This window comes from Balaenoptera ricei, chromosome 19 (assembly GCF_028023285.1).
Source record: "Balaenoptera ricei isolate mBalRic1 chromosome 19, mBalRic1.hap2, whole genome shotgun sequence".
Lineage (NCBI taxonomy): Eukaryota > Metazoa > Chordata > Mammalia > Artiodactyla > Balaenopteridae > Balaenoptera > Balaenoptera ricei.
In genome coordinates, this window is record NC_082657.1 from 57,221,319 (window position 1) to 57,247,820 (window position 26,502).

The window sequence follows — 26,502 nt, forward strand, 5'->3', positions numbered from 1 at the left end:
CTGGGTTGTTTTGATTTATCCACGTTACTATGTATGGGTCTGTCGTTTTTAATTGGTGGAGAGGGATCCATGGATGAGGAGAGCCAGTTTGCTTAACTCCTCCAGTGACGGACACGCACGTTGATTCTCTTTTCCTTCCGCAGGTGTGAGCTGCGCCCCAGTCAGCATGGGTGGGTGTTTCTCGTGGGTGGATGGACGCTGAGAGGCGGAATCGCCTGGGGAAGGAGTGTGCGTTTCCAGTGGCATCGGTGATTGCCACGTCACCGTCCAGGGGCCTTGTTCTGCCTCTTGGCTGAGTCCCTCCTTGGTGCCAGGTACTGAATGATGCGGATGCAGAAGTGAGAGGGGGACAGTTAGTCATTTAGTAGGTCTCAAAAAGTCATGGCAAGAAGCATCCTTGTTAGCAGTCCAGGGACTTCAAGAAGACCTACTGTTGTGTGACAAAGAATTTGACTGGTCTTTGTCCCTGGTTCCTGGGAAGGAGAATCTAAATCTTTGGAATTTCCCAAGTAAAATAAGTGTCCTTATTATGTAGAGCCGTTTGGATCACACCTGAGTTTATACTAATGAGATGAGATGACTCAGGATGGGGCTGGTCAACAAAAAGCCAAACTTGTGGTTAGAGGGTTGGGATGTTAAAACAGCCTGACCTCCAGTGAGAGAAGAGAGGAAGGGGGGTTGGAGACTGTGTTCAATCATGAGGTCTACGTTCAATCAATTATGTCCATGTAATGAAACCCCAATTTTAAAAACTCCGGACACCAAAGCTTATTGGTACTTCCTGGTTGGTGAACATACCGATGTACCAAGAGAGTGCTGAGCCCTGACTCCCCAAAGAGAGGGGATGGAAGCTCTGTGTTTAGGACCCTCATAAACCGTGCTCTACCTGTCTCTTCATCTGGTTGTTCCTGAGTTCTATCTTTTATAATAAAACTGTAATCATAAGTATATAAAAAAGCATGGCACGACCACCCACCAGGGGCCGCAGCCCACTGCAGAGGACCCCAGAGGGAGCCGGCTAGATACAGTGGGTGACGGTGGACGGGGATGAGAAAGGTGCGGGCATGGGCCTTCAGGCAGGTGCAAAGGCCGTACAGGTGTGTGCGCCAGGCAGGAGGAATGACTGAATGTACAGATGTGGAGCTGGTGTGATCAGAGTGTACAGGTGGGAGAGGTGAGATGGGCAGGCACTGGGGGCCATGGAGGCTCCAGGGAACACGTGCAGTGTGTCCGGACAGCGCCCTCCTGTTCCTCACATCCAGGAGCTTAGCAGAATGCAGGACACACAAGCACATTTCCCCTCAGGGCCTTTGTACTTGCTGTTTGCTCTTCTTGGAATATTCTTCCCCAGACATCTACGTGGATCTGCCCTTGCTTCCTTCAAGCCTCAGCTTAGAGGGCACCTCCTCCAGGGAGGCCTCCCCCATCACACCTGCTACCCAAGCTTCTCCTCTACCCCGTCACCCACCAGGCCTCACTCTACTTTGGTTTTTTCTTTTTTTGGCTGCGCCGCACAGCATGTGGGATCCTAGTTCCCCAGCCAGGGATCAGACCCTCGCCCCCTGCAGTGGAAGCATGGAGTCTTAACCACTGCACCACCAGCGAAGTCCCGGCTTTGGTTTAATTCTTATAGCACTTACCACCACCAGATATAATACATATTGATTTACCTGTCTGCATCCTTAGAATATACTTCCTTGAGGGCAGGGATTTGATCTGCTTGGTATCCACAGCCCCTACCACTGTGCCAGGCCCGTGGACCCTCAGCGCCTCTGCCCACTGGATGAGTGGTTGGGCGTTACCCTCACCGTGATGACCTGTGGGTGACAGCAGCGAACGTTTAGCACCAGATTGTGTCCTGCGCAGCTCTTTGATGTGAGCTGTCGACTCCTTAAATCCCCGCATCACCCCCATGAGCCTGACCCTACTTAATGTGTCTCTATTTTGCAGGGGGTATGGGAGCTGGCAGGGTTGTGGGTGGAGTGACGGGGGGGTGGGTGCTGGAACTTGACCCTCTGCTGACCCGAGCTCCAGTTGGGAGCCCAGGCTGGCTCCGTGGGAAAGGAGGCACGCTGTGGGTTTCCGCCCCAGGCTGTGGAGTCAGACGAGCGTTCATGCCCCCGGGCTGGACTCACATCCTTGTGCAGGGAGGTCTCGGCGTGGACCTGCCTGGACTGGAGTGCTTGGGGGACCCTCTTGCCCCAGTCCTGCCCTCTCTGAAAGGGAAGGAAGGCTCTCACCTTCTGGCTCGTTGTAACAGGAACTGCCACCCCCTACCCCGCAACCTTGGTTTGCAAAACTCTGAGCCTCGTGGGGAAATGAAGGGCTGGCTTGCTAACCACAGTGAAAACTCATTTGCAAAGGCAAAGCAGGGGCCGCAGGGCCCTTCTCTGCCCCCAGCAGAAGGGACCGATGTCTGCAGGCTGCTGTCTTGCTGGAACTGGTCGCGCCCCACCATTGGGCTTGGGAGCCTGGAGACAGTTACCAGCCGCCGGCTTTCTGGTCTTCCAGCCTCAGTCTTCCCCTCTGTTAAATGGGGGTAATCGTAATGATATTGTGGTGATCTGGTGCTCGGATGAGGAAGCGCACGCAGCGCCTGACGCATTGTGACTACTGGGGGGCTATTGGCGTCGCTTCCATGGTGGTGATAGGTGGGCGGCATCCTTCTCCCGGCCTCCGCTCCACACAGTAGCTGCTTTTTAGGAATAATCCTCAGGTTAAGCAACAAGGAGATAAAGGACTATTTCCTGATGCATTCTTTCCTTTTCCTTTTCGAGCAGAACTTGCCATTTTAGTTAACCTTCTGTGAGCAGTCTGATATTGAGCTGACTGAGGGCATCGTGAGGGCCAGACCCCGTTCCTGCAAAGCTGAAGAATGAGGCAGAGGCTGGCCCTCCTGCCTTGGGTCTGGTGGGGGAGACTGCGGGTGCCCAGTCAGCTGTAAGGGAGCGTGATGGGAGCCAGCACAGGCAGTTGTTAAGCTCCCAGAGGTCCAGGCATCCGCGCCTGTAACTATTTGAAGGCTTCTATTGTGCCATGCTTCCCCGGGGCCCCGGGCCGGGCCGGCGTCAAGGTTGTAGCACTAAAGCAGAGGAACGAGTAATTACCGTAAGTGTGATGAGAACCCGGAAAGGGGAAGTTGAGAAGAGGAAGGAAAGCCCTCCCAGAAAGGGGGCATTTGAGCTGGGCCTTGAGCTTAGATGAATGCTCTTTCCTGCTTCTGGGTTTCCGGAGAGTCTGCTCCTTCCCTGCCTGGGAGGCACTGTGTTGGGGGTTTAAGGACCCCATGAAGGCTCACGGACCCCAGGATGACATCCCCCCTTTAAAGGATGAGGGCTTTACTTCTCTGGAGGGCTTTCTAGGCCGGGAGGTCCGGGTGGGAATGACCAGTGTGTCGTGTGTTCACCGCAGGACTCTGGGGGCAGCTTCTGGAAGAGCAGGGCCTTCCTTTGTGGTCTGTCCTCGTCCCTCGGAGCCCTTTCCCTTGATCATGGCTCTGTCAGTCACTCCGAGGGTCCTGAGCCATTTTTCTGGCCAGCACGGCCCAGTGCCTGCAGGAGAAGCTGGAGGGTGAAAAGGTATCTCTGCCTGTCTCATCCAGGGACTGACTTTGGCACTGGGAGCCCTGAATACGCTTGGCATCTCCCTCCACCCCCTGAGGCTTGGCTTCAAAGAGAGGAGCTACGTTTAGCCAGTATCTACCCTGTTCACCCAAGGGTTTTCGGAGAGGCCACTGGGGGAGCAGCTCGCTTGGAAATAGAAGTTGGGGGGGGAGAGAGCCAGCCTCCCCCGTTTGGCGGGGCTCTCTCTCTACACCACCACATCGCCACCCTGCTGCCTTTGGCATCAAGGCCCGGCCAGGTGGCCCTGAGGGAATGACTTCACCTTCCTGAGCCGAGTCTGGAAAATGGGGGTTTGTTCCCAAGGTTGGCAGAGCATTAAGGAGATGGTGAGGTCAGCTCTGGCACCTAATAAATATTTTGTAAGAAGGGTCTGGTCTGTCCTCCATCCAACTCAGGTGTTTCTACCCTGGGCTTGACCTGGTCAGGGCTCCGTTTTCTGCTGGCGGAATTGGTTGATGAGTCTGCCTGGGTGGTGCTGGAGTGTGCCGGCTCTGGAGCTGGACCAGCAGGGCTCGCACCCTGGTCGCACCCAGCCTGCCAGAGCCTGTTTACTCCTCTGCAAAATGGGGGTGCTGATAACGGTGGCCACCCACCCCTTAGGGCTGCAGGAGGCACCACTGAGGTGGTGGACACTAAGTATTATACTTGGCTAGTGGTCGGTAAACTGTGAACTGTCAGAGCCACTGCTGTCTGTGTAGGGGTTTCGGAGCCGGGACCCTTGCAAGGATGATCCTGAGAGGAAGAATCTAGCAGGACCCAGTTGGCCCAGGGTGAGGTCTGAGCAGCGGGGAGGTCTTTCTTCCTTGTATAGTGATTAAGAGCACAGGCTGGGAGCCAGACTGCTGGGGTTCAAGTCCTGGCTCCACCAGTGTGGCCTTGGAAAGTCACGCATCGCAGTCTCAGTGTCCCCATCTTTGGAACACAGGTGACGATCTCGGCTCGCATCAGAATCCCTGATATGTTGCCTGGCTGTACTAGACGTCTCTGTGAATGTGGCTTCCCTGCCCTTTTGCTCCTCTTTGGTTTCCTCTGAAGCCAGGAGGTTCCTGGTAGAAAGACGAGGACCAGCGTTTTCCATGGGAAGATTCAACATCAGTCAACCTCCAGAATTTTCTCTACACAAACCTGGTCAAAGTTGAGATAGTTGTATTCTCAGAACCTTTCTTTTCCTGTGAAAAAATAACAAGAAAAGAACCATCAGACTCGTAGAATGAATGTGTGTTTACGTGTAGTGCTGCTGGTTGGACTGAGGTCAGGGCTGGAGAAGAGAGGCTATTCTCTTGTTACAAGGGGAACCCACGCTGTCCTTCTGCAGGTGCTGAGAACTCAGGCTCCTCGCGGACGTACATAGAAATTGTGTTTTTGGCTGCCGTCCTCGGCCTTTGCAGCATGAGTGGGCCCCCAAGCTAGGCCCCGCTGTGGGTCCCCTGCAGGCCACTTCCTCTGGGTTTCAGTGACTGGCTTATCGGCCAGCCCCATGCGCATCTATTTCTGGTCCGGCTAGAAATAGTATGGATCCTGGTGGAGGGAGGAGCACAGGGTTGGCTCCTAGAATGGAGAAGCAGCCTGTGGGGAGGGGTGAGGGATGCTGTCCCCAGTGTCCCCCAGGGGAGACCATGCTCGGGGCCCTGGCAAAGCACGATTTCCAGGCAGGGCCCCTGGAACGTGAGCCAGTGGTGGGAGCGTCCTTCCCTTCAAAGTTCCTTTCTGGGCTTTCTGATCATGTCAGGGAGAATATCTGTTTGGTACTAGCATGGTTGGTTTCTTTCTTTCTTGATACTCTGTATTTTTATTTTTTATAAATTTATTTATTTTTTATTCATTTATTTTTGGCTGCGCTGGGTCTTCGTTGCTGTGCGCGGGCTTTCTCTAGTTGCGGCGAGCGGGGCCTACTCTTCGTTGCGGTGCGCGGGCTTCTCATTGCAGTGGCTTCTCTTGTTGCGGAGCACGGGCTCTAGGCGTGCGGGCTTCAGTGGTTGCAGGACGCCGGCCCAGTAGTTGTGGCTCACAGGCTCTAGAGCGCAGGCTCAGTAGTTGTGGCGCGTGGGCTTAGTTGTTCCGCGGCAGGTGGGATCTTCCCGGACCAGGGCTCGAACCCGTGTCCCCTGCATTGGCAGGCGGATTCTTAACCACTGCGCCACCCGGGAAGCCCCATAGTCTGTATTTTTAATTGAAAATTTTATTGAGATAATTGAAGATTCTTTTGAGATAAATGAAGATTCATTCTCCAGGGGGGCTGTGCTCAGTTTCCCCCAGTGGGGACATCTTGCAAAATTGTAGTGTGATATCACAGCCAGGACGCTGGCACTGATTCAGCCCACTACCCGTCTTACTCAGATTTCCCCAGTCCTCCTTATACTCTGTGTGTATCTGTTTGTTTGTACGATTTTATCCCATGGGTAGGTTCCCGTATCCCACCACAGTCAAGATATTGGAAGTTCCATCACCACCAAAATCCCTCTTAATAACCACACCCACCTGCATTTCTAAAATTTTAACACGTCTCATTTTGAAAGGCATTTTTCTTTAATAAGATATAACAAACCTATGGTAAAATGCAAGCGAGGTGAGCGTGAGCTCAAATTTACACATGTCCAGCTCTGTGGCCACTGTCCCCACAAGGTAACCACCGCTTTGCTTCTGTGTCCTTCTGTGAGTCTTACTATGGTGAACTTGGCCTCACGCCCTTAACACGCCCGCTTTTGTCCTCTTACAACTCAGAAGCACATGAGGGTTTCCTTTTGGCATCAGCTGGTTTTAGGCAGAATTTAATATTGTCCTGTTTCCACTGACTGCGTTATTTTACAATTCGTATAATGTATGGTGGGCGGGAATGGTTTTTCTTTTTACCGTAAGGCATAAACTCATTCTTAAAATACAGCTGTTCAAGTGAAAAAGATGAGTTGATTTAAAGATAAATATTAGACAAACAGTGCCAGCACAATGCAGATATGGCACACTTGACAAAGTTGATAATCAAGTGACTGACATTTGAGAAAGTGTCAAAAGCACATATGACTCCAAAAAACCCCAAACCAAAAACTGGTTGATCCAGTGGGGGAAAATATCTATATATAGCCTTTGTACAATGAAGGCCTGCTGTGTAATTTTGATTCACAATACTGGTTTAAGGCAAAACAAATTAAAATTTTAATAGGCTGGGCATAAGGGAGTGAGTCCTTCCTTTAATGCCTTAATGATTTTTGAAATATCTGCACAATACCTGTTTTATATACCTAATACATGTTTTAAAATGGAATCTTTTTAACTTAAATTTGTAGAGAAGGAACTTTGATCTCACAGTTTAGAGGCTGCTATATCTGTATTTTTCCAATTCCTATTAAAATACATCACAATTAAGACATTAAAAAAATGTAAGTACTCTTATTAAAGTCCTCTCCCATATCACACGCATGGGATTATTCTCACTTCATTTCCAGCAGGAGGGAGGAAACATCAAGTTTAAGTGACACTAAAACAATGAATATTTAAAGAATTGTATTTGATGGTCAGTTAGTGCTTGGGGTTTCAGCTGACCAGTTCATAAGACTCCTCTTTCTCTCATCTGCTCCTGAGTTTGGAAACAAGAACTGAAACACAGGTAACTCATAACTGGCTATGAGAAGGTTTGCTCTGTGTTTGAGCTGCCTTAAGAGTCTGGTTTAGAATTGACCTCTGGCCCCTGACCCCTGACCTGCTCACTGTGTCACTGGCACTGTTGGATGTCCACTCCATGTGGCAGGGAGTAGGGCAGGGCATGTGGTTCCTGGGGGATGGATTGGACCAGAGCTGGAACAGGAGGCTGAGCTGGGCAAGCCCGGTTCCTTTTTCCAGACTCTGCTGTCGGAGAGCGTTCCCTGCTCCCCTGGGGAGAGGGAGTTCCCCGGAGGGAAGAGAAGGCCAATCAGTTTCTCCAGGGTCACTTAAAACTCTTAAACACCCATAAAACAGTCCTTCACACATTTCTGCCTGGATACAGAGCATTCCAGGAACAGCTAAATAATTATCTGAGTGTTGTTATTCTGGAAAAGTCTCTATATGGAAGCATGAGGTGGCATATTCTCCTCTGGCTGTCAGCACCGTCTCATCCATTGTTTCTTACATTTTCAACAAGGGAGATGAGAACGGTCCCCCTCACTTCCCATCTCTAGGCTTTAAAATAATTTTTAATGCTTTACCAAGTTCTTTTAGGTATATCTACCTGTGGGATGGATATTCTTTCCCCATTTTACCTATAAGAAGGCAGAGGCTAGGCTAGAATAAAGAAACCTGTCCCAAGCTGCAGAGCCAGGACAGGTAGAGTGGAACTTGAAGCACGTGTCTCCTAGATTCTTCTAAAGTTGGGCTCTTTCTCTTCTCCCACGTTGAACCTCTTGGAACTGTGTGCTGTGGTGCATCTCAGTTTTTTATCTGACTTCAAGGTCAGAGGCTGCTGTGTATGTGAAATAACCCCACACCCTTGGTCTTTTAAAGCAGGGTCCTTCACTGAGACAGAGCAGCACTGAGACAAAGTGAAACCACCAGCAGTGGTGAAGGTGTTATTGAAAGATGCTATGAAAGAGCTTTCATCGCAATAGCTCAACTAACCTTGACCGTGAGACCTCCTGGGGGCCACCGCAGTTTTTATTTAATGTAATTTCATCTTGTTTGCAGAGCAGCTCAGGGAAGGAGCTACTGTACCACTGTGAGTGCAGATGAGGAAATTGCAGAGAGAAGGGAGGTGACTTGCCCAAGCTCCCAGGCGTCTTTGGGGAGCAGAGCTGGGATTTGAACCAGGGTCTCTGGAGCCCGGGACTCCTTCCAGGGCTTTCTGCTCCCCCTTCACCAGGATAACTGTAGCCTTCAGAACTCAGCCAAGATGCATGCCCCCGAGAAGCCTTTCTTCCCCTTGCTGGGAAGAAGCCCCCGTGTAGACTTGATTTTGCTCCCTTGAGGTGTTTAGCGTGGTGGTAGGTTTACGTGCTTGTGTACAGGTTTGGACGGGGTCTGTCCTCCCAGGCTCTGAGCTTCCGGGGACGGGGACCGTGCCTGTCGGCTTCATCCCTGGCAGTCAGCGAGATGGTCACTACCTACGTGGTTGAATGACTGAAAGATGGAAAAGAGGGTGGTGGGTATGTGCAGGAAGGTCCCCAAGCCTTCTCTGTCTCTTCCTCTTGGGTACATCTGGAGCTTCCTTGAAGATACTTTGTTAAGCTTGTTGGGGGGTGGTGTCACTTGAGGTTGAGTGAGGAAATTGGGGAAAAGGTCATGTGAGGATAAGAGGATGTTCCAGGCATGCGGGGGGCCAGCAAGACAGCGGCCCAGAATCAAGAGTGGGAGGAGGAAGGAAACAGGAGTCGAAGAACAGGGGCATGGGGACAACCGACAGAGGGGGCAGAAAACCCCAAGTGTGCGTCTGCAGGTGATGGGTGGGCAGAGGTGGCTGGACCTGGGGAAGACCCGAGGTGATGCCGGGAAGCGGGGGGAGGTTTCAGAGACAAGGCTTTGCTTCTGTGGCTGTGTTATCTCACTTCTTCAAGCAGGAAGCTCGGCTGCAGAGCCCGACTGCACGAGCACACTCGGCCCGAGCTCTGGCCACCAGAGCCGACTTGGAAAGTAAAGCCGGTCCTCTTACCGACTCTGTGCCCCTTGGCCAAAATTCCAACCAGGGCAGATCAAGCTCCCGTTGCCACCATTTGCCCATCCCCCTTCCCACCAGTAACCCCTATAGTCAGCAAATTGGTGGGAATCTCTTTTTTTGACGTTTTCTCATGCTTTTACACACATATGAGCACATGTACGAATACAGGCATCCCTCCTTAGCTGAGCCTAATGCATTCCTGAAAACACAATGGAGAGCATCTTTCTTTGGATAGCAGTGTATTATGTCATATTACACGGATACAAGTGGTGGCACATTGCCGACAGCTCGAAAAAACCCAACCAGTTTCCCCAGTATTGCTTGACACCCTTAATCACCTAGAAACCAGCCCATCAAATATTTCTGCAAGAATGCGAAGCATTGACAGCAACAAATACCTAATGATTTGATGCTTTAATGAACTTATTACTCACACATATGATACTACACGGTATTGGTTCTGAATTTTGATTTTTTTCTGTCCTGTAACTACTTTGTAACTTGATAGAAATGACAATGAAATCTGTTAAAAATACTAAAGAGGTCATCTAAATTGGACTCTGGTTGGTAGCTGGCTTGCCAGAAGTAAACACTAAGACTGAATAGGGTGAGCAGGACACTAGGTTTGCTGCATGATGATTTTCAGCATTAGAGCACTGGGCATGTTCCTCTCTAATGCAGACTGATACACAGCAGTATTTCCACAGGTGCCTGCACCTGAACTTCGTGTAGCAGGTGTGTGATCTTTGTGGTGCATTTTAGGTAAAAAATGTTTGCGAGTTATAGTAAATATTAATATAGTGAGAATTTGAACAGCGACGGGCACCTGTATACAATATGTGCATGCACATGTTTGTACGTACATGTGGACCCACACACGCACAGATGCAGGCACATAAATCTGGTATCCTGTTTATGTAAGCTGTTGTGGAGCTTTTCCACATCACTACATAAGAATCTGCCTCTTCAATTTCCACAACAGATAAGTTGAGAGATGGTGTTTTTCCTTAGGCCTTATATGAGTTCAGCTTTATTCCATTGCATTAATAATTAAAAAAATAGTAGCTAACAAGCACTTAGAAGTTACTACATCTTTATTAGTTAAAATTACCAGACACTATTTTAATTCACACACACACATGCACGCACACATACGGACACACTTTCATTTAATCCTCAAAGAACACCGTGTGGGGAGACCATTATTTCTCCTATGGTTCGCATGAGGAAATGGAGGCAGGAAGAGGTGAAGTTACTGCCTGAAACCACCTGCTGGATTTGAACCCAGGTGGACTGGTTCCAGAGTCTATCTGCTCATCACCAGCTATGGGCTTGTCACGACCTGGGGGACCCTTGGAAACCTGTGGATTTGCATCCCCAGCACTAGGGTTTTATTCCCAGCGGCAGGTCCGAAAGGTGGTTTGGGATTAACCCGGCTGAGTGCAGCCGGCCTTACGCTTCTTGCTGCTCCGCACCCCTGGTGTGGTGGGGCCACCCTTCAGCTAGGAAAGTGCCCCCGTGTGATGCAAGATCAAGTGCTGGGCATGTCAACAAAAATGCCCAAAGGGCCCTTGTAGACTCTGCCAGTTATCAAATAGAAAACCACTCCCACTGACCAGGGATTTCCTTCCTGACTTCCTGGGGCCCCTGGTAATCAAGAGGGTAGCCAGAGAGTGGGCACCTCTGTGTCTCTGGAGGTGGCCCCTGCTTGCCCAGAAGGCCTGGGAAGTAGTGGTGACAGCTTTGAAGGGCTCGGTGGTGGCTTGCAGAGGCCCAGCCGTAAGCTCATGCACAGCAAGTGACTGTCCACCTACATACGAGCACCATCGCTGGTCCGGGTTGGTGGCTGGTCAGCCGCGTGGCACGAAGGGGGCACGTCACCGTTACACCTGCAGCCCTGAGGGTATAGTCGATAGAGGACCAATTTCCACTCCTACCAGAAACCTGAGATAACTGAAAACGGGTGTTCAAAAAGAAACCTGTGTGTTCAGACAGAAACCTGTATGCGAATGTTCATAGCTGTACTGTTTACAATAACGAAAAGGTGGAAACAACCCAAATGCCCATCAGTGGATAAATGGATAGACCAAATCCATGCAATGAAATATTATTCATTCATAAAAATGAAGTACTGACATGTGCTACAACACGGAGGAACCTCAAAGGTCTTCTGCCAAGTGAATTTAAAAGCCAGACACAAAAGACCATGTATCGTATGCCTCTGTTTATATGCAACGTCCAGAACAGGCAAGTCTCTATAGACTGAAAGTAGATGAGTGTTTTCCGGGGGCTGGTGTGGGCTGAGTGGGAAATGTGGAGGCCGAAGGGTATGGGTTTCTTTCTGTGGAGATGAAAATGTTCTAACATCGACGCTGGTGGTGGTTGCACAAGTCTGTGAATATACTAAAAGCCATTGGATTGTATCCTTCATGTGGATGACCTGTGTGGCATGTGAACTATATCTTAATAAAGCTGTTACATTAAAAAGAGAGAGTGAGCGAGGGAGTGCACTGACGCCTGTAACTCCAGAACCACCTGTTGATCCAGGATACCTTTGGGGCTACAGAACGTACAGGGGCAGTAACATCTCGTCCCGTCTCCGTGTAGTATCTCTCCTGGGGGAGCCCAGAGACGCTGTTCCCTCAACAACTGGGACTTGTCCACATCTGCCACTGTTCTGCCTGAACTAGAGAGACATTGCAGCTTTGACCCCTCAAACATCTGATCGCCGAGTTCCGTGGGGGTAGCACAGAGACTACCAGTTCGATAACCTGATACAGCAGAGGATGCCGAGGCCTAACCCTGATGCCACAGTAGTCACTACTGCACATTAAAGGCACTTTGCCGTGAATGCTGCAGCTCTTTGCCTGAGGCCTGGGGAGTTAAGGCCCCCTAAAAGCAGCCCTCAACCAATAGCAGTTGGAGGTTGGGGGATAACACCCCAGCTCCCTCCCTCTCTCGGTGGGGCAAACTCTAAGGGGCTCCTAGATCCCCGTGGGGTCAGCTCCCTGTGCCCCTGGGGTACCAGGTTGATGACATAGCAGCCTCCTTATCAGCGCCTTCCCTTTTCTGTCTCACTTCCCTGCTGCTCTGCTGATGTTTCCTGGGATCAGCTCCTGGATAAACTGCATGCGCTCAAATCCTTGTCTCAGGGTCCGCTTCTGGGGGAAGCCAAGCCAAGACACCCAGGAAACCTTATCATGTATTCCGCGGCGGTCTGAATTTCTGCTCTGAGCCAGGCTCTGACGTAGGCGGGTGTGAGCAGGACGGACACGACCCTTGTCCTCTTGGGGCTTAGAGGAGAGGGCAGATAGACAGCAAACAAAGAAACCTATGAATGCGGATGGTGCCGGTGAGGAACTTCATGGCACGGATGTAAAAATGACAGGCTGGATCAATGCAGGGAGGGGGAGAAGGAAGGCGGCGTTGAGAAATCACTTAAATGAGATCCGACGTCGCCAGGAGGCCCACGTACGGTCAGACTTGCTGACGGAGCGCGGTGGGAAGAGGGCTGCGTGTCCTAACATGGCTTCTCAGAGTCGCCTGCTTGACCGTGAGAAGCAGCGTAAAGGTTCAAATCCTGGCTCTTCCACTTGCTGGCTGGTGACCCTGGCCGAGGTACTTCACCTCTCCGTGCCTGTTTCCTCATCTGTGTAATGGGGACAGTCATGGGAGAACAAGAGGACAGCCTTGCTGCTTCCAGGAGACTCACTTTCCTCGTGTGATCCATGCTCCAGCGCCCCACGTGACCAGGCTGAAGCCCGTCCCCTGCTGGGACCACAGCCTAGCTTTAGCTTTGTTCTCCTGCCTCATCTATTTCTGCAGTCCTTTGTCCTTTGAGCACCCCACCGCCAGCCCAATAAAAGCCTAAAAAAGAATCCTTGCCTCAGGCTTGGCTTCCAGGGAACCGACCTATGACATGTGCAGGGCATTAGCATTATGCCTGGCATATAGTAAGTGCTCTGTAAGAGTTGTACATGATTATGATTATTGCCTTTATTTTTAGTCTCATGGATGAAGCTAGTGTGTCTGTAAGACCTTTGGAGGTCAGGACTGTGTACAGCCAGGAGAATGTCTGGCTGACAGAGTATGATGAATAAATACTCTGCGTTTATGGATGGAAGGACTCAATATGTCAGTTCTTTGCAACTTGGTGTAGACACAATCACAATCACAATCAGTATCCCAGCAAGTTATTCTGTAGATATTGACAATCTGATCCTAAAGGTTATATGGAGAAGCAAAACACCCAGAGTAGCCAATGCAGTATTGAAGAAGAACAAAGTCAGAGGTGTCTGCTGCCCCGCTCTGAGACTTACTATAAAGCCATAGTTATCAAGACAGTGAGGTGTTGGGGAAATAATAGACAATTAGATCAATGGAACAGAATAGAGAGAACAGAAATAGACCCACACAAATCATCAGCTGATCTGTGAAAATGGAACAAAGGCAATCCAATGGAGAAAGCATAGTCTTATCAGAAGCATGATGAATCGGCCAGTACTTATCCCGGGAAAAGAAGGGGGGAGGTGATCAGGATGACATCACGGAGGCAGCCAATCCTGGCTGATGAGGGAGATGCCCGCGGCCCTTTCCTGGGACAGGGCTGGCCTCCAAAGGACCCTTGATTGCACTGAAGTGAAGGGCGGCGTAGGGATGAGCAGGGCTGCTTGCGTCATCGGAGTGGCTGTTTATATTTTATTCTTTTCCCGTCTCCCGTGTTTCTTTCTCTCTGACTTTGTACGTTCCATGGTTGTATCTCCCTCCCTCCTCATCCGGATGGCTTGTCCTCTGTTCGTATCTGGTTGTCTTTGCCCGTCTTTTACCCTGTTTGGTTGTTTCCGTTTGTGTGTGTCTGTCTCCCTCTGCCTCCCGCTCTGTCCCATCTCCAGTCCTGTCCCGTCTGTGTCCCCATCTCCAGTCCTGTCCCTGTCTGTGTCCCCATCTCCAGTCCTGTCCCTGTCTGTGTCCCCATCTCTCTCTGTCCGCTTCCTCTTTCAACAACTATTTATTGGGCCCCACTGTGTACCAGTTGCCCTGCTAAGGGTGGAGATACAGTGGTGAGGAAAGATGCACCATCTAGGGAAGGAGCCACGAATCCATGGTTCTCACCACTAAACACTTGGCCTCTTCAGTGCTGTGGGGAAGAGGGGCTTGGTGTGTGTAATAGCAGTGGTTGGAGGGTATTCTGTGCGTCTGCTGGTGATTGAGCTGAAGCTGGAAGGGAGAACGTGGAGCTAGCTAGGTTAAGAGCGTCCCCAGCAGAGCCAGCGGCGGTGTCCTGTGGGGGAGTGAATGCGAGCCACTGGCCAGTGTGTCTGGAGCGCGGCAGCAAGGATTCACAGTCGGTCCAGATGGGGTCGGCAGGGTCATCACACGGCCTTGGTTCTTAGTCCTAATAGCACTGGGATGCCATCGGCAAGCTTGAAGCCCAGGGGTGGCTTGAGCATGTCTGCGTTTCATAGAAAAGACTATGGGGGTAGCTCCTGGCTACTTCAGTAGCGCAAGCGAGAGGTGACAGTGGCTTGGATTATGGTGTTGGCCCTGGGAATGGGTAGAAGATAGATTCAAGAGTGATTTAGAAGGAATTGATAAGACTTGGTGATTGCCTGAAGACAGTGTTACGTTATCTGAAATTTTTTTCTTTAGTTATGAACGCATCAAATTTTTATTATAATTTTGCTGTAAGGAAAAAAGCTCACAGTTGGCCAATTCAGAAATTCCCTCTTAGAGATATTTTATGGGGAAAGAGAATGGTTAGATAATCATTGTTAGACTAGCTAGGAAAAAAAGAGTATTGCTTAAGGTCACTAGACTCTTAACTGGCAGTCAGCTGGGTGGGTAAGTAACTGATTTCTGAGAACAAACATTAATACCTCAGATGTTCTCAAATAACTGCTGAAGCAGGTAAATCAGCAGTGCTGATTTAACCCCCCAGAAGGTTGTGAATCTGAGCGCACACAAAGACTCTGTGTTTTGTTGTTAGTTTTTGAGGAATGAAGGACCCCTTGACCCGCCCCCAACCCCATAATAGGACCACCCATAATTAAGTGGGTTTAAAAAAATTTTTTTTTAATTTATTTTTGGGCTGCGTTGGGTCTTCGTTGCTGCGGGCTTTCTCTAGTTGCGGCGAGCGGGGGCTACTCTTCGTTGCAGTGCACGGGATTCCCATTACGGTGGCTTCTTTTGTTGCGGAGCACGGGCTCTAGGCATGCAGACTTCAGTAGTTGTGGCACGTGGGCTCAGTAGTTGTGGCGCACGGGCTTAGTCGCTCCACGGCATGTGGGATCTTCCCGGACCAGGGCTCAAACCTGTGTCCCCTGCATTGGCAGGCAGATTCTTAACCACTGCGTCAGGGAAGTCCCTTGATAAGTGTTTTTAAAAACTTTTTAGTTTGAAATAATTTTAGACTCATGATGACATTACAAAAATAATACAGAGTTTCTGTGTACCATTCATCCAATTTCCCCCTGTGATAACATCTTTCATAACCATAGCTGTCAAGCCCAGGAAATTGACACAGGTAAAATATTATTAAATTACAGACCTTAATTAGTTTTTTAAAATTTATTTTTTATTAAATAATAGTTGAATTACAATATTGTGTTAGTTACTGCTGAACAGCAAAATGACTCAGTTATACATATGTATACATTCTTTTTCATATTCTTTTCCATTATGGTTTATCACAGGATACTGAATGTAGTTCCCTGTGCTCTACAGTAGAACCTTGTTGTTTATCCATTCTACATATACCAGTTTGTATCTGCTAATCCCAAACTCCCAGTCCAACCCTTTCCCACCCACCTCCCCCTCAGCAACCACCAGTCTATCCTCTATGTCCCTGATTCTGTTTCTCTTTTGTAGATAGTTTCATTTGTGTCATATTTTAGATTCCACATATAAGTGATATCACGTGGTATTTGTCTTTCTCTTTCTGACTTATTTCGCTAAGTGTGATAATCTCTAGTTGCATCCATGTTGCTGCATATGGCGTTATTTTGTTCTTTTTTATGGCTGAGTAGTCAGACCTGAATTAGTTTTCACCATTTTTTATGTGGACTCAATTTTTGTTTGTTTTTGTTTTGGTGTATAGTTTCAAGGAATTTTATCACATGTTTAGACTTGTGTAGCTACCACCACACACAGGGTACAGAACAAATGCTGTTTATTTCAAGTCTTTTCACTTTACTTCATGATTCTTGTCCCCCAAACTGTTTTCAGTCTAGCTAGATCCATAGTAAGAAAGTGAAAAGCCTTTGGTTCGGGCTTCCCTGGTGGCGCAGTGGTTAAGAATCCGCCTGCCAATGCAGGGGACACGGGTTCGAGCCCTGGTCTGGGAAGATCCCACATGCCGCGGAGCAACTAAGCCCGTGCGCCACAACTACTGAGCCCGCGTGCCTAGAGTCCGTGCTCCGCAACAAGAGAAGCCACCGCAATGAGAAGCCCGTGCACCGCAACAAAGAGTAGCCCCCGCTCGCCGCAACTAGAGAAAGGCCGTGTGCAGCAATGAAGACCCAACGCAGCCAAAAATAAATAAATTAAAAAAAAAAAAAACACCTTTGGTTCATTCCATCCCCTCCTCCCCTAATTTAATACTCTGTCCCCTCCTATTGTTACGTGTGAATGGCCGTGAACCTTTCCTGCTATTTCAACTCTGACTCTAAAATGCCTTTGTTCACTTGGGTCTATTTGCTTCCTTGATCACAGGTCAAAGCTGAGGTCTCCTTCCCTACTCTCTCATTTCCAGGAATACCTCTCTTTCCTGTTTCTCTGTTCAGTGTAAGAACAAGGATGTATGTCCCAGGATTCTTATGGTTACATGTGACAGAAACTCATTTCCCACTAACCAAAGCAAAAAGGAGAATTTTTTGGGTCACGTAGGTAGCGTACTCCAGCGCAGAAGTGGCTTCAAGCCCAAATGGACCCAGGGGCTCAGTAGTGCATCAGGGATGAATCCTTGCTTTCTATATGGCAGGCCACATGGACCGTGCTACCCCTAGACTCACGTTTTGTCAGCCTGGCAGCAGCAGCAGGAGAAATTTGATGAATAGCTTTGGCCAAATAAGTCCCAGGAGGATGCTGATGGGCCCAGCTTAGACCATGTGCTCATCCCTGAACCCATCACCGTGCCAGAGGTGGGACATCTTGGTCGTTCCTGGGACCCTTGGCCCCTCCTTTGGCTTGTTGTGGTGAAAGGTGCGGGGGTGTGGATCATTTTCACCTCAAGCACGTGAAATGGGGTCATCCCAGGAAAAGGTGCTTTTTTGACAGAAGAAAGGGAGGAAAGGATGGATGGACTTGTCACTTTGTGACACTCCTTAGTTCACAGGACATCCTATGGCAGGAAGGGGGGGGTCTCCCTTGCATCAGGTGGCCATCCTGTGAGGGGAGAGGGTCATTCTTGGGCCAGATGGCCACGCTGTGTGTGTGGGGGGTCACCCTTAGATCAGATGGCCATCCCATAGAGGGAGGGGTCACCCTTGGGTCAGGTGCCATCCTGGCCAGGTAGGTTCTGGCTAGGAGTGAGTTGGCATCACGTGGCAGCAGGGGTTCTAGGGAGGATGGGTTTCCTCTTTTTCTGTCATCTATTGCTGTACAACAAGTCTCCCAGTACTTAGTGGCTCAGAACAACAAACATTTCATTATTTGCACATAATCCTGCAAGCTGGGCAGGGCTGTGGGGCTGGCCCAGCTTGTCTTCACTCTGGGGAGAGAAGAGCTGGGCTCTGTGTGTCTGGGGTGCAGGCACATGGCTGCAGCCTCAGATGGAGTGAACTCCAGCTTCTGATTGGCTGATGTTAATTTTCCTTCAGTGGATATCATGGAAATAAAGGAAATCCGCCCAGGGAAGAACTCCAAGGATTTTGAGCGTGCGAAAGCAGTCCGCCAGAAGGAAGAGTGCTGCTTCACCATCTTGTACGGCACCCAGTTCGTCCTCAGCACACTCAGCTTAGCAGGTGGGTGCATGGCATGTGCTCTTCTCCCTCCCTGGGTCTTCGTTTCCTTCCTAGAAAGTTCAATAGCAGGATGCTTACACCTGCCCAACCGCTAATGCGTGCTCGGGGCATCATGGTTTTGAATCCTAACCCTGTCTCCTTCTAGCTGTGTGACTTTGGGTAAGCGACTCAGCCTCTCTGAGCTGCAGTTTGCTCAGCTGTGAAACGGGGAGCCTAATAATGCCGACTTCACTGGCATGTTGAAAGGATTATGTTAAGGGCCTACCTGGCTCGTGCAGAAAGCTGAAGGCAGGGTACATCTTTCGTCCAGCAGAGTCTGGCCTGCACCATTTATTCAGCTTAACTGATCCAAAGGAACTATCCTGAAATCTTCCACCTCACACACGTAAACATGCGTACATGCACTTACAGTAAACGCATACATGCACACATGTGCACACACGTAGACACACGTATCTGGAGGTGAGATTTCAGGCCATCCCTGTGAATCCACCAGAAAGTCAAAGAGGCCTCTGAGCAGCCAGGAGAAGGGCTGTGAGAAAGCTCAGGCACTTTGCTCAGGGGCAGAAGCTTGTGGCTGCCTTCAGGTCTAATCCCAGAATTTATTGACTTAGAACTTGATGTACAGTCATGACTGACTAGAGAGAAAATAAGTAGCATTAAAAGTAGACCAAAGTGGGGGGAAACCGTGAAAGCTGAGTAGTGTTAGAGACATTTAATTTAGCGTCAGGTAGGGACTTCCCTGTTGGTCCAGTGGTTAGGACTCCGAGCTTCCACTGCAGGGGGCCCAAGTTTGATCCCTGGTTGGGGAACTAAGATCCTGCAAGCCGTGCAGCACGGCCAAGAGAAAAAAAAAGTGAAAAGACAACCCACAATATAGAGAAAAAAAAAATTGCAATTCGTATGCCTGATAAAAAACATATCTAGAATATGTAAGAACTATTACAACTCAGTTATAAAAGACATATAATTTAGGGTCAGATAGGTCTCATTGGTTTGATTTCTCATTCATGCTTTCATCAGGCATCTTTTGAGCATATGCTCTGTGCCAGGTTGTGCTAGATGTCATTGGGGCTGTAAAGAGGAATAAGACCCAGTTGCTGCCTTTAAGGATCTCACAGTCTACTTGGGGAGACAGACGTGTGGACAGGAACTTAGAGTACTCTGTGATAAGAGCCGTAGTCCAAACATAAGTGTGCTGGAGGAATACACCGTGCCTCACTCCCTGGAAGGCTTTGCAGGGGAGGTGACTTTTCAACTGGGTTTTAAGGCGTCAGTAGGAGTTGGGATGAAAGAGGGAGGATGGTCCAGGGAGAGGACATTGCGTGTGCCAGGCCTTGGAGGAGGGGAATTAGCAAGCTGGATGTAGGAAGTGTTGGGTGGATGTCTGATGGATGGTGTGTAGCAGGAGGCAGAGATGGGGCAGGAGAGAGGGGCCCATGACTGTGTCCCTTCAGAGCTTTGTCCACGTAGCCCCCCTGCAGGCTGAAGCCTGGGTTCTCTTCTTGGTAGGGAGGCCATGAAAGCCCAAGCAAGACGTGGAGCCCCGGATGCCAGGTTGATGTCTGGATCCCAGCTTCTTATTCACTGGCTCTGGGATGGGTCCCGTCACTCTTCTGAGCTGTAGTTTTCTCCTCATCCACACAGGAAGAGTGAGAGCAGAAACCTCAGCATGCTCTGTCTAGACTAGCAAGCTCCCTAGTTTGGAGATGTTTAATAACTGGACTAGTTGTTGGCATTGCCATCTCCACTTTACTGATGAGGAAGTGAGGCACAGAGAGGTTAAGTAACCAACTGAACATCACACAGCCCTGAAGCAGTGCAGTGGGACTTGGCGATGATGCCAAGCTCTTAACTGGTACTTGTTGCCGCTTCCCTTACAGGCATCAGCATCACCTACTTTCCACCCCTCTCTCTGGCCTTGAAGGGAAACAGGGGAGATGCTCAGGGCTGCTCAGGATTGTGGTACAAGTTATCCCAGATCCTGCCTCTTGTTCGTTAGCATAGGGCTAAAACTCTTTTAAAAAGTCAACGGTGTGTCACCCCTGCTGTAGGAGGTTCACCACGGGCATATGGCCTCATCTGAGACAAAAAGTAGGTCCTAGGAACCAGCCCAGGCTCCTCCCAGCACCGTGGTCTGTGTGGGGCTGGGAAGGTGGGGCGGGGGTCCCTATGCAGCGGTCTGTCTTCCCAGGGAGTAACAGAGCATTTCTGTCCCCTCACCTCTGCAGCGGACTCTAAAGAAGATGCAACTAAGTGGCTCTCTGGCTTGAAGATCTTACACCAGGAAGTGATGAGCGCATCCACCCCCACCATCATTGAGAGGTGAGGGTTTTGGCCTGTTTACCTCTGTATTCGCTCACTCAGGCATTTATTCTGCTCCCTTTAGCCAGTATGGTGAAAGAAAGAAAAAGGGAACATTGCGTCTTGGAGGCTCATTGAGTGTCCTGTATGCAGTAGGTGCCCATTAGTGGCTGGGGACTCTCCAGCATCTCACAGAAAAGCCTGTCTCAGTGCTGGGCCTTGGTCTTGGCCTGCTGGAGTGAGGAGTGCACTGGGGCTGAGACAGAAGCTCTTACCGGTGTTGGGTTTGAGGGGAGGGCCCGAGGCTTGTTTCTTAAAGGATTTAGGAAAAGGGATTAAGCTGACTGATCAAAGGACCTCAGGCTTGAGGTCCGGGATTTTTCACCTGCCACTCCCTCTGGGTGGGATTGGTGTGTGAATTACTGTCCCTCCAGCAAACCAAAGCCCTCCAATTTACACCATTTTCCTTACTAGCTTTTTGAGGATTAACGAATATCATCAGAGGGAATTGTCAGTTTAAAGATTGCCAACCTCTGTCAAACGGGCCTCTTGGCTCAGCTGGGGCATTTCAACCACAAGGAGAAACTGCTGCTTCCCAAGTCGCCTGAGTTAGAAAGTTGGAAAACCTTCCTTTTCGTTTCCAGTTTCCTTTGTCCCATCCTATAGAACTCACTTAGACTTGTGCTATTTTCTAACTTTCTTTCTTTGTCTCAACTCTCTTCCCAGTTGGTTGAGAAAGCAGATTTATTCTGTGGATCAAACCAGAAGAAACAGGTAAGATTCGCTCACATTTTTGTGGTTTTCCCCCGATCATTTTGGACTCCGGTGTTCATTCTTTCTTTAAACATTCTGAGGGGGTTGGAGCAAGTTCTCTGCTGTGGAAAGCTCCTCATGAAGTTAGATTTGACTTACAAGGTGCCAGACACAGTGCTAGGTGGTGGGGGTCATGGTGACAGAATCTCCACCCGTGTGGGACCTCACTGCAGTGGAAAATTCCAGTCCATCTGCAGAGGTGCCTTCTCTTTTGTGGGGCACTTGGAGCACGTCCTTTAGGCCTTCACATGTGAGCCCCTTCTGTGTCCCGGGGAGAAACAGGATCACCATGGTGCCTGCCCTTCCTCTGTGGTGGGAGATTGACCATCAAGAGGTAAACCCAGTTCAGTAGCGATGGTTGTAAGGGCTGGGTGGACATGAGTGGGGCGATGTGATAACATGTAATTCAGTGTCCTTGACTGGTTCACTGAATAGCACGTCTTGGAGTGGTTCCCTGTCAGCACACACAACGCTCCATGCCAGACATTTTTGTATCAAATGCGGTTTGTCCTTGGATGGATGCAGTGTAATTCTCTAATTGATGAGAAATCATTTCCTTCTTGATGGACATGACGTTGTTCCTGGTCCTTTATTATCATACTATGAAAGCCTTCACATCTCCCTTTTTGTAAACTTAGGTGATGAGGGTATGAGCAGGGTAAATTCCTAGAAGAGGAATTCCAGCAGCCAGGTGTCATCGGGTCTGAGATTTCTGAGAGCGGTGGTAGCAATTTCTATTTCTACCAACAGTGCAAGAAAGTACTTGTTTCACTATGTCACCAGACTTTGACCTTTATTAATCTGACGGGTAAAAGGCAGCAGTGGATTTTGGCTTAAATTTGCGTTTCCTTATTTACGGGCGAGGTTGAACATCCTCTGCATTTTTTTTCCGTTGTGATCCAGTTCTTGTTAATAATGTGATGATAAAAAACCACCATTTATCGAGCACCCAGCATGCCAGACACTGTACTAAGCACTTGACAATCAATTGTGTCATTTTAGCCTCACATCAGACCTCTTTGAAAGTTTTCAAGTGTTTTTCCTTCCTTCCATTCTCCATTAAGAGGTGTCAGCATCATAAATGAGGCAACAAGTAACCTCTACAACTCACCTCTCTTGTTCCTGAAAGTCTTTCCATCCCTAAGGCGTTCTAGTGTCAGGCTAGTGTCATCCCTCGCTTGTTGATTTCACAGCCTCCGTGGTCTCCTGTACACATGCCCCACGGGATGATTTGCAGACGGTAACCACGAAGCGGTGAAAAGTTTAGTGACGTTGTGAGGTCAGCCAGCAGCTCACTCCACGTCTCTGCCCATCTTGCTTTCCCTCCCTCCTCCTCTCAGCCAGCGTTCTGTGGTCCCACACCTGGGCTCGGCCCGTGTTACGGAGGTGGATCAAACGAGGTCCCCGCGCTGGGGAATTTTATACACACTGGTCTCTTTCAGCCTCAGAGGTGGAGCCTCCCATGACTGTTTCCCTTCTCTGTGGCTTTGGGGTGACTCACAGCTGAGGTTGGCACAGAGCTGAGAGAGGGAGCTCTCCTGGGCCCTCTCTCCCCATGGTGGGGCATGGCGTTGTTGATCTGGTTCCACAGTCCGCTTCTCCGACTTCTGTTGTCAAGAAGTGGAAGCCTCCCTCCAGCTCTCTCGCTCAGAATGGACTCTTGCAAGTCCTTCACAGAGAAGTCCTTTCCAGAACCTTCAGCAGAGAGCAAGTCTGTCTCTGGCCATGATTCCTTGTTCCTTGCTTACCGTTCCTGCTCCCCGACCTCCCTTCCGCTGGGCACAGCCCTGCTGCTCAACACGTGGAAAATCCTGCCTTTCCTGTGGTTCTGTGAGGCCCGGAGGGAGTTTTTCAAAAGGAACTTGACCAAGGTGCCAATGAAAGGGCAACTGACTTCTGCCAGTCTCCCTCCTTTCCTGTCTCGCATAGCGATCCCGTTTCCTGGAAGAAAACAAAGGAGCTGCAGCACAAAGGAAAGAGTCTGGGGATGGGAGGCAGACTGTGGGCTGGCCCGGCTCGGGCAGTGTCCAATCCCGGGTTTTTGTTGGCCTGAGCATGTTTCCCTTTTCAGCCTCTCGAGAGGCAAAATGGCAGCAGCTGGCATTTGCTGAGGAGTCCCTTTGTAACACCCTCTGTTCTGAGTGCTCTCCTTGCTTAGGGAATTGGGGAAAGCTTATGGAACGAAGGCTCTCAGACTGGCGAGCTAGGCACCCTCTGGTCCATTTTATGAGGATGCTGAGGCCAGGAGAGGTTAGATCACTCGTCCACAGCAACCTAGCCGGTCAGCTGCGGCTTAACTGATCACTAAGCTGGTAAAAGGCAGAAATCTTCCCTTCCCCACCGTGACCTCCTTTGACTGAAAATTACGTGGTGAAATATACATAACATAAAACTTGCCATTTTCAGTGTAGCTTCTGTGCGTTCGTGTTGCTGTGCTGCCGTCACCATCCGTCTCCAGAGCTCTTCCCATCTTGCAAAACTGAAGCTCTGTACCCATTAAGCCCTCACTCTGTTACCCGCTCTGCAGCCGCTGGTAACCGCTGTGCTATTGGGTTGGCCGAAAAGGTCGTTCAGGTTTTTCTGTAAAATGACATTTACGGAAAAACCTGAACGACCTTTTTGGCCAATCCAATATTTTCTGTCTCTATGAATTTGACTCCTATGGGCATATGAGTGGAAGGATTCTGCATTTTGTGACTGGCTTACTTCACTGAGCATGCTTTCTTCATGGTTCATCCACGTTACTGGAGCAAGTGTCAGAATTTCCTTCCTTTTTAAGGCCGAATAATATTCCACTATATGCACATAACACATCGTGTTTATCTGTCCATCTGTCCATGGACACTTACTCCAGGTGCTTCCACCTTTTGGCTATTGTGAGTATTGTTGCTGTTAATATGGGTTTCTAGTCTCTGCTTTCAGTTCTTTTGTGTATTACCCAGAAGTGGAATTGCAGGATCAAATGGTAATACTGTTCCATTGTTTGATGAACTGCCTACTGTTTTCCACAGCAGCTGCAACCATTATACATTCCCACCAGCAGAGCAACAGGATTTCATTTTTTTCTCACTTCCTTGCCAACACCTAACCTTCCTTCCTTCCTCCCTCCTTCCCTCCCTCTTCCCTCCTTCCTTCCTCTCTCCCTCCCTCCTTCCTCTCTCCCTCCCTCCTTCCCCCCTTCTCTCCTCCCTCCCTCCTTCCCTCCCTCCCTTCCTCTGTCCCTTCCTTCCTCGCCACCCCCCACCCCACCCTCCCTTCCCTCCCTCCCCTCCCTCCAGCCATCCCAGTGGGTGTAAAATAGTATCTCATTTTGGTTTTGATTTGCATCTTCCTAATGACTACAGACCTTGAGCATCTTTTCATGTGCTTTTTGCCATTTGTATATCTTCTTTGGAGAAATATCTAGACAGATCCTTTGCCCATTTAAAAATATCACATGGACTTTTTTTTTTAGGTATGGTAAACAAGCCTATGTTTTATTTAATTTTATTTTTTGGCCGTGCCGCAAGGCTTGTGGGATCTTAGTTCCCTGACCAGTGATTGAACTGGCGCCCCCTGCATTAGAAGCTCAGCGGCTTAACTACTGGACCACCAGGGAACCCCCAAGCCTAAGTTTTTTGTTTTTTTTAAACATCTTTATTGGAGTATAATTGCTTTACAATGGTGTGTTAGTTTCTGCTTTATAACAAAGTGAATCAACTATACATATACTTATATCCCCATATCTCCTCCCTCTTGCATCTCCCTCCCACCCTCCCTATCCCACCCCTCTAGGTGGTCACAAGGCACCAAGCTGATCTCCCTGTGCTATGCGGCTGCTTCTCACTAGCTATCTATTTTACATTTGGTAGTGTATATATATTATGAAAGTAACTCATGTTCATTATAGAAAATTTTGGAAATACTGAAAACTAGAAAAAATTTATATGAATTTGACATTAAATGGTAGGCACTGTTTACCTCTGGGTACAATTTTTTTCAGTAGATTTCCATCCTCAACTTTATTTATTGGTTTGTTGTTCATTTTACTTCATTAAAATGTAACTATACATATGACTTTACATCGTGTGTTCTTTAACTAATTTTAAAGTTTTGGAATAATGTTACATTTAGAGAAAAGTTGCAAAGATGGTACAGAGATTTCTCATATACCCCTTTGGGCAGTTTTCCCTGCGGTTCACATCATTCATGTCAAAACTTGACAAACCGCATTTGCTATATGACTGTTAGGTAAACCCTAGACTTTATTGGAATTCACCATTTTTTCCACCAGCGTCCTTCTCCTGGTCTTGGATCCCACCCAAGACCCCATATTGTACTTAGTTGTTTTGCCCCTTTGGTCTCCTCTAGGCTGTGACGGTTTCTCCATCTTTCCTTGTCTTTCATGACCTTGACAGTTTTGAGGAGTAGGTCTCAGGTATTCTGTAGCATGTCCCGCCATCTGTGTTAGTCTGATATTTTTGTCATGATTAGACTGGAATTAAGGGTAACCTGAGGTTGTGTTTGGGAAGAATATCATGGAAGCGAAGGTCTTTTTCTTCACCTTGGTCAAGAGGTGCCTGCTTTCACCATGGCTTGTCAAGGGTGATGGAAACCTTGATTACCTGGCCAAGGTGGTGTCTTCCAGATCTCTCCTTTGTAAAGGCCCCCCCACCTGCCCCTGCTCTATTTTCTAGGAATCAGTCACTAAGTCCAGTCCACATGAAAGGAGGGGAAACTATTTTCACCTCACCTTAAACCATAAACATGTTTACATTTTGTTGCAACTCTTTGGGAACAGTATTAACGCCTACATTGTAATTCAACCAATGGAATCTGATATTTGGCTTGAAAAGTTGCCTTTTGTTTGTCATTTAGTGTCCGGTTTTTCCTAATGTTCACAGTTTCACTGAATTGCGTGCAGAGGGAACATATGGAGTGACCCTCACGAGAAGCGTTTTTGGGGTCATCGTAGGATTCTCAGTCTTAGAGCCAGTCTGTCCCGTCGGCCGGACGCCCTTTGCTTTCTTAGAGTCTTGCCCCTGTTGCTGCTGTTCACACTGGTGAGGGCTCTTGAGGTCGGCGATCCGGCTGGTTCGGTCTTTGTAGTGTTGGTCAGATGAACGAAAGCCCTCCCTTTTCATTCATAGACACAGCATTGTAACAAGGGACAACCAGAACGTTCTAGCTTTGGAAGCTTTCC

At 49.0% G+C, this 26,502-nt stretch overlaps 1 protein-coding gene across 7 annotated transcripts in view; it reads left to right on the forward strand.

Moving 5' to 3' along the window:
* PLCG2 (phospholipase C gamma 2) overlaps nt 1–26,502 on the forward strand; it is a 202,115-nt gene that overhangs the window by 90,567 nt on the left and 85,046 nt on the right. For all 7 annotated transcript variants that reach the window (XM_059903784.1, XM_059903783.1, XM_059903787.1 and 4 more), the window contains 3 exons: nt 18,060–18,203; nt 20,435–20,528; nt 21,234–21,281. In XM_059903784.1, coding sequence (XP_059759767.1) covers nt 18,060–18,203; nt 20,435–20,528; nt 21,234–21,281 — 286 coding nt within the window. The remainder of the gene's footprint in view (nt 1–18,059; nt 18,204–20,434; nt 20,529–21,233; nt 21,282–26,502) is intronic.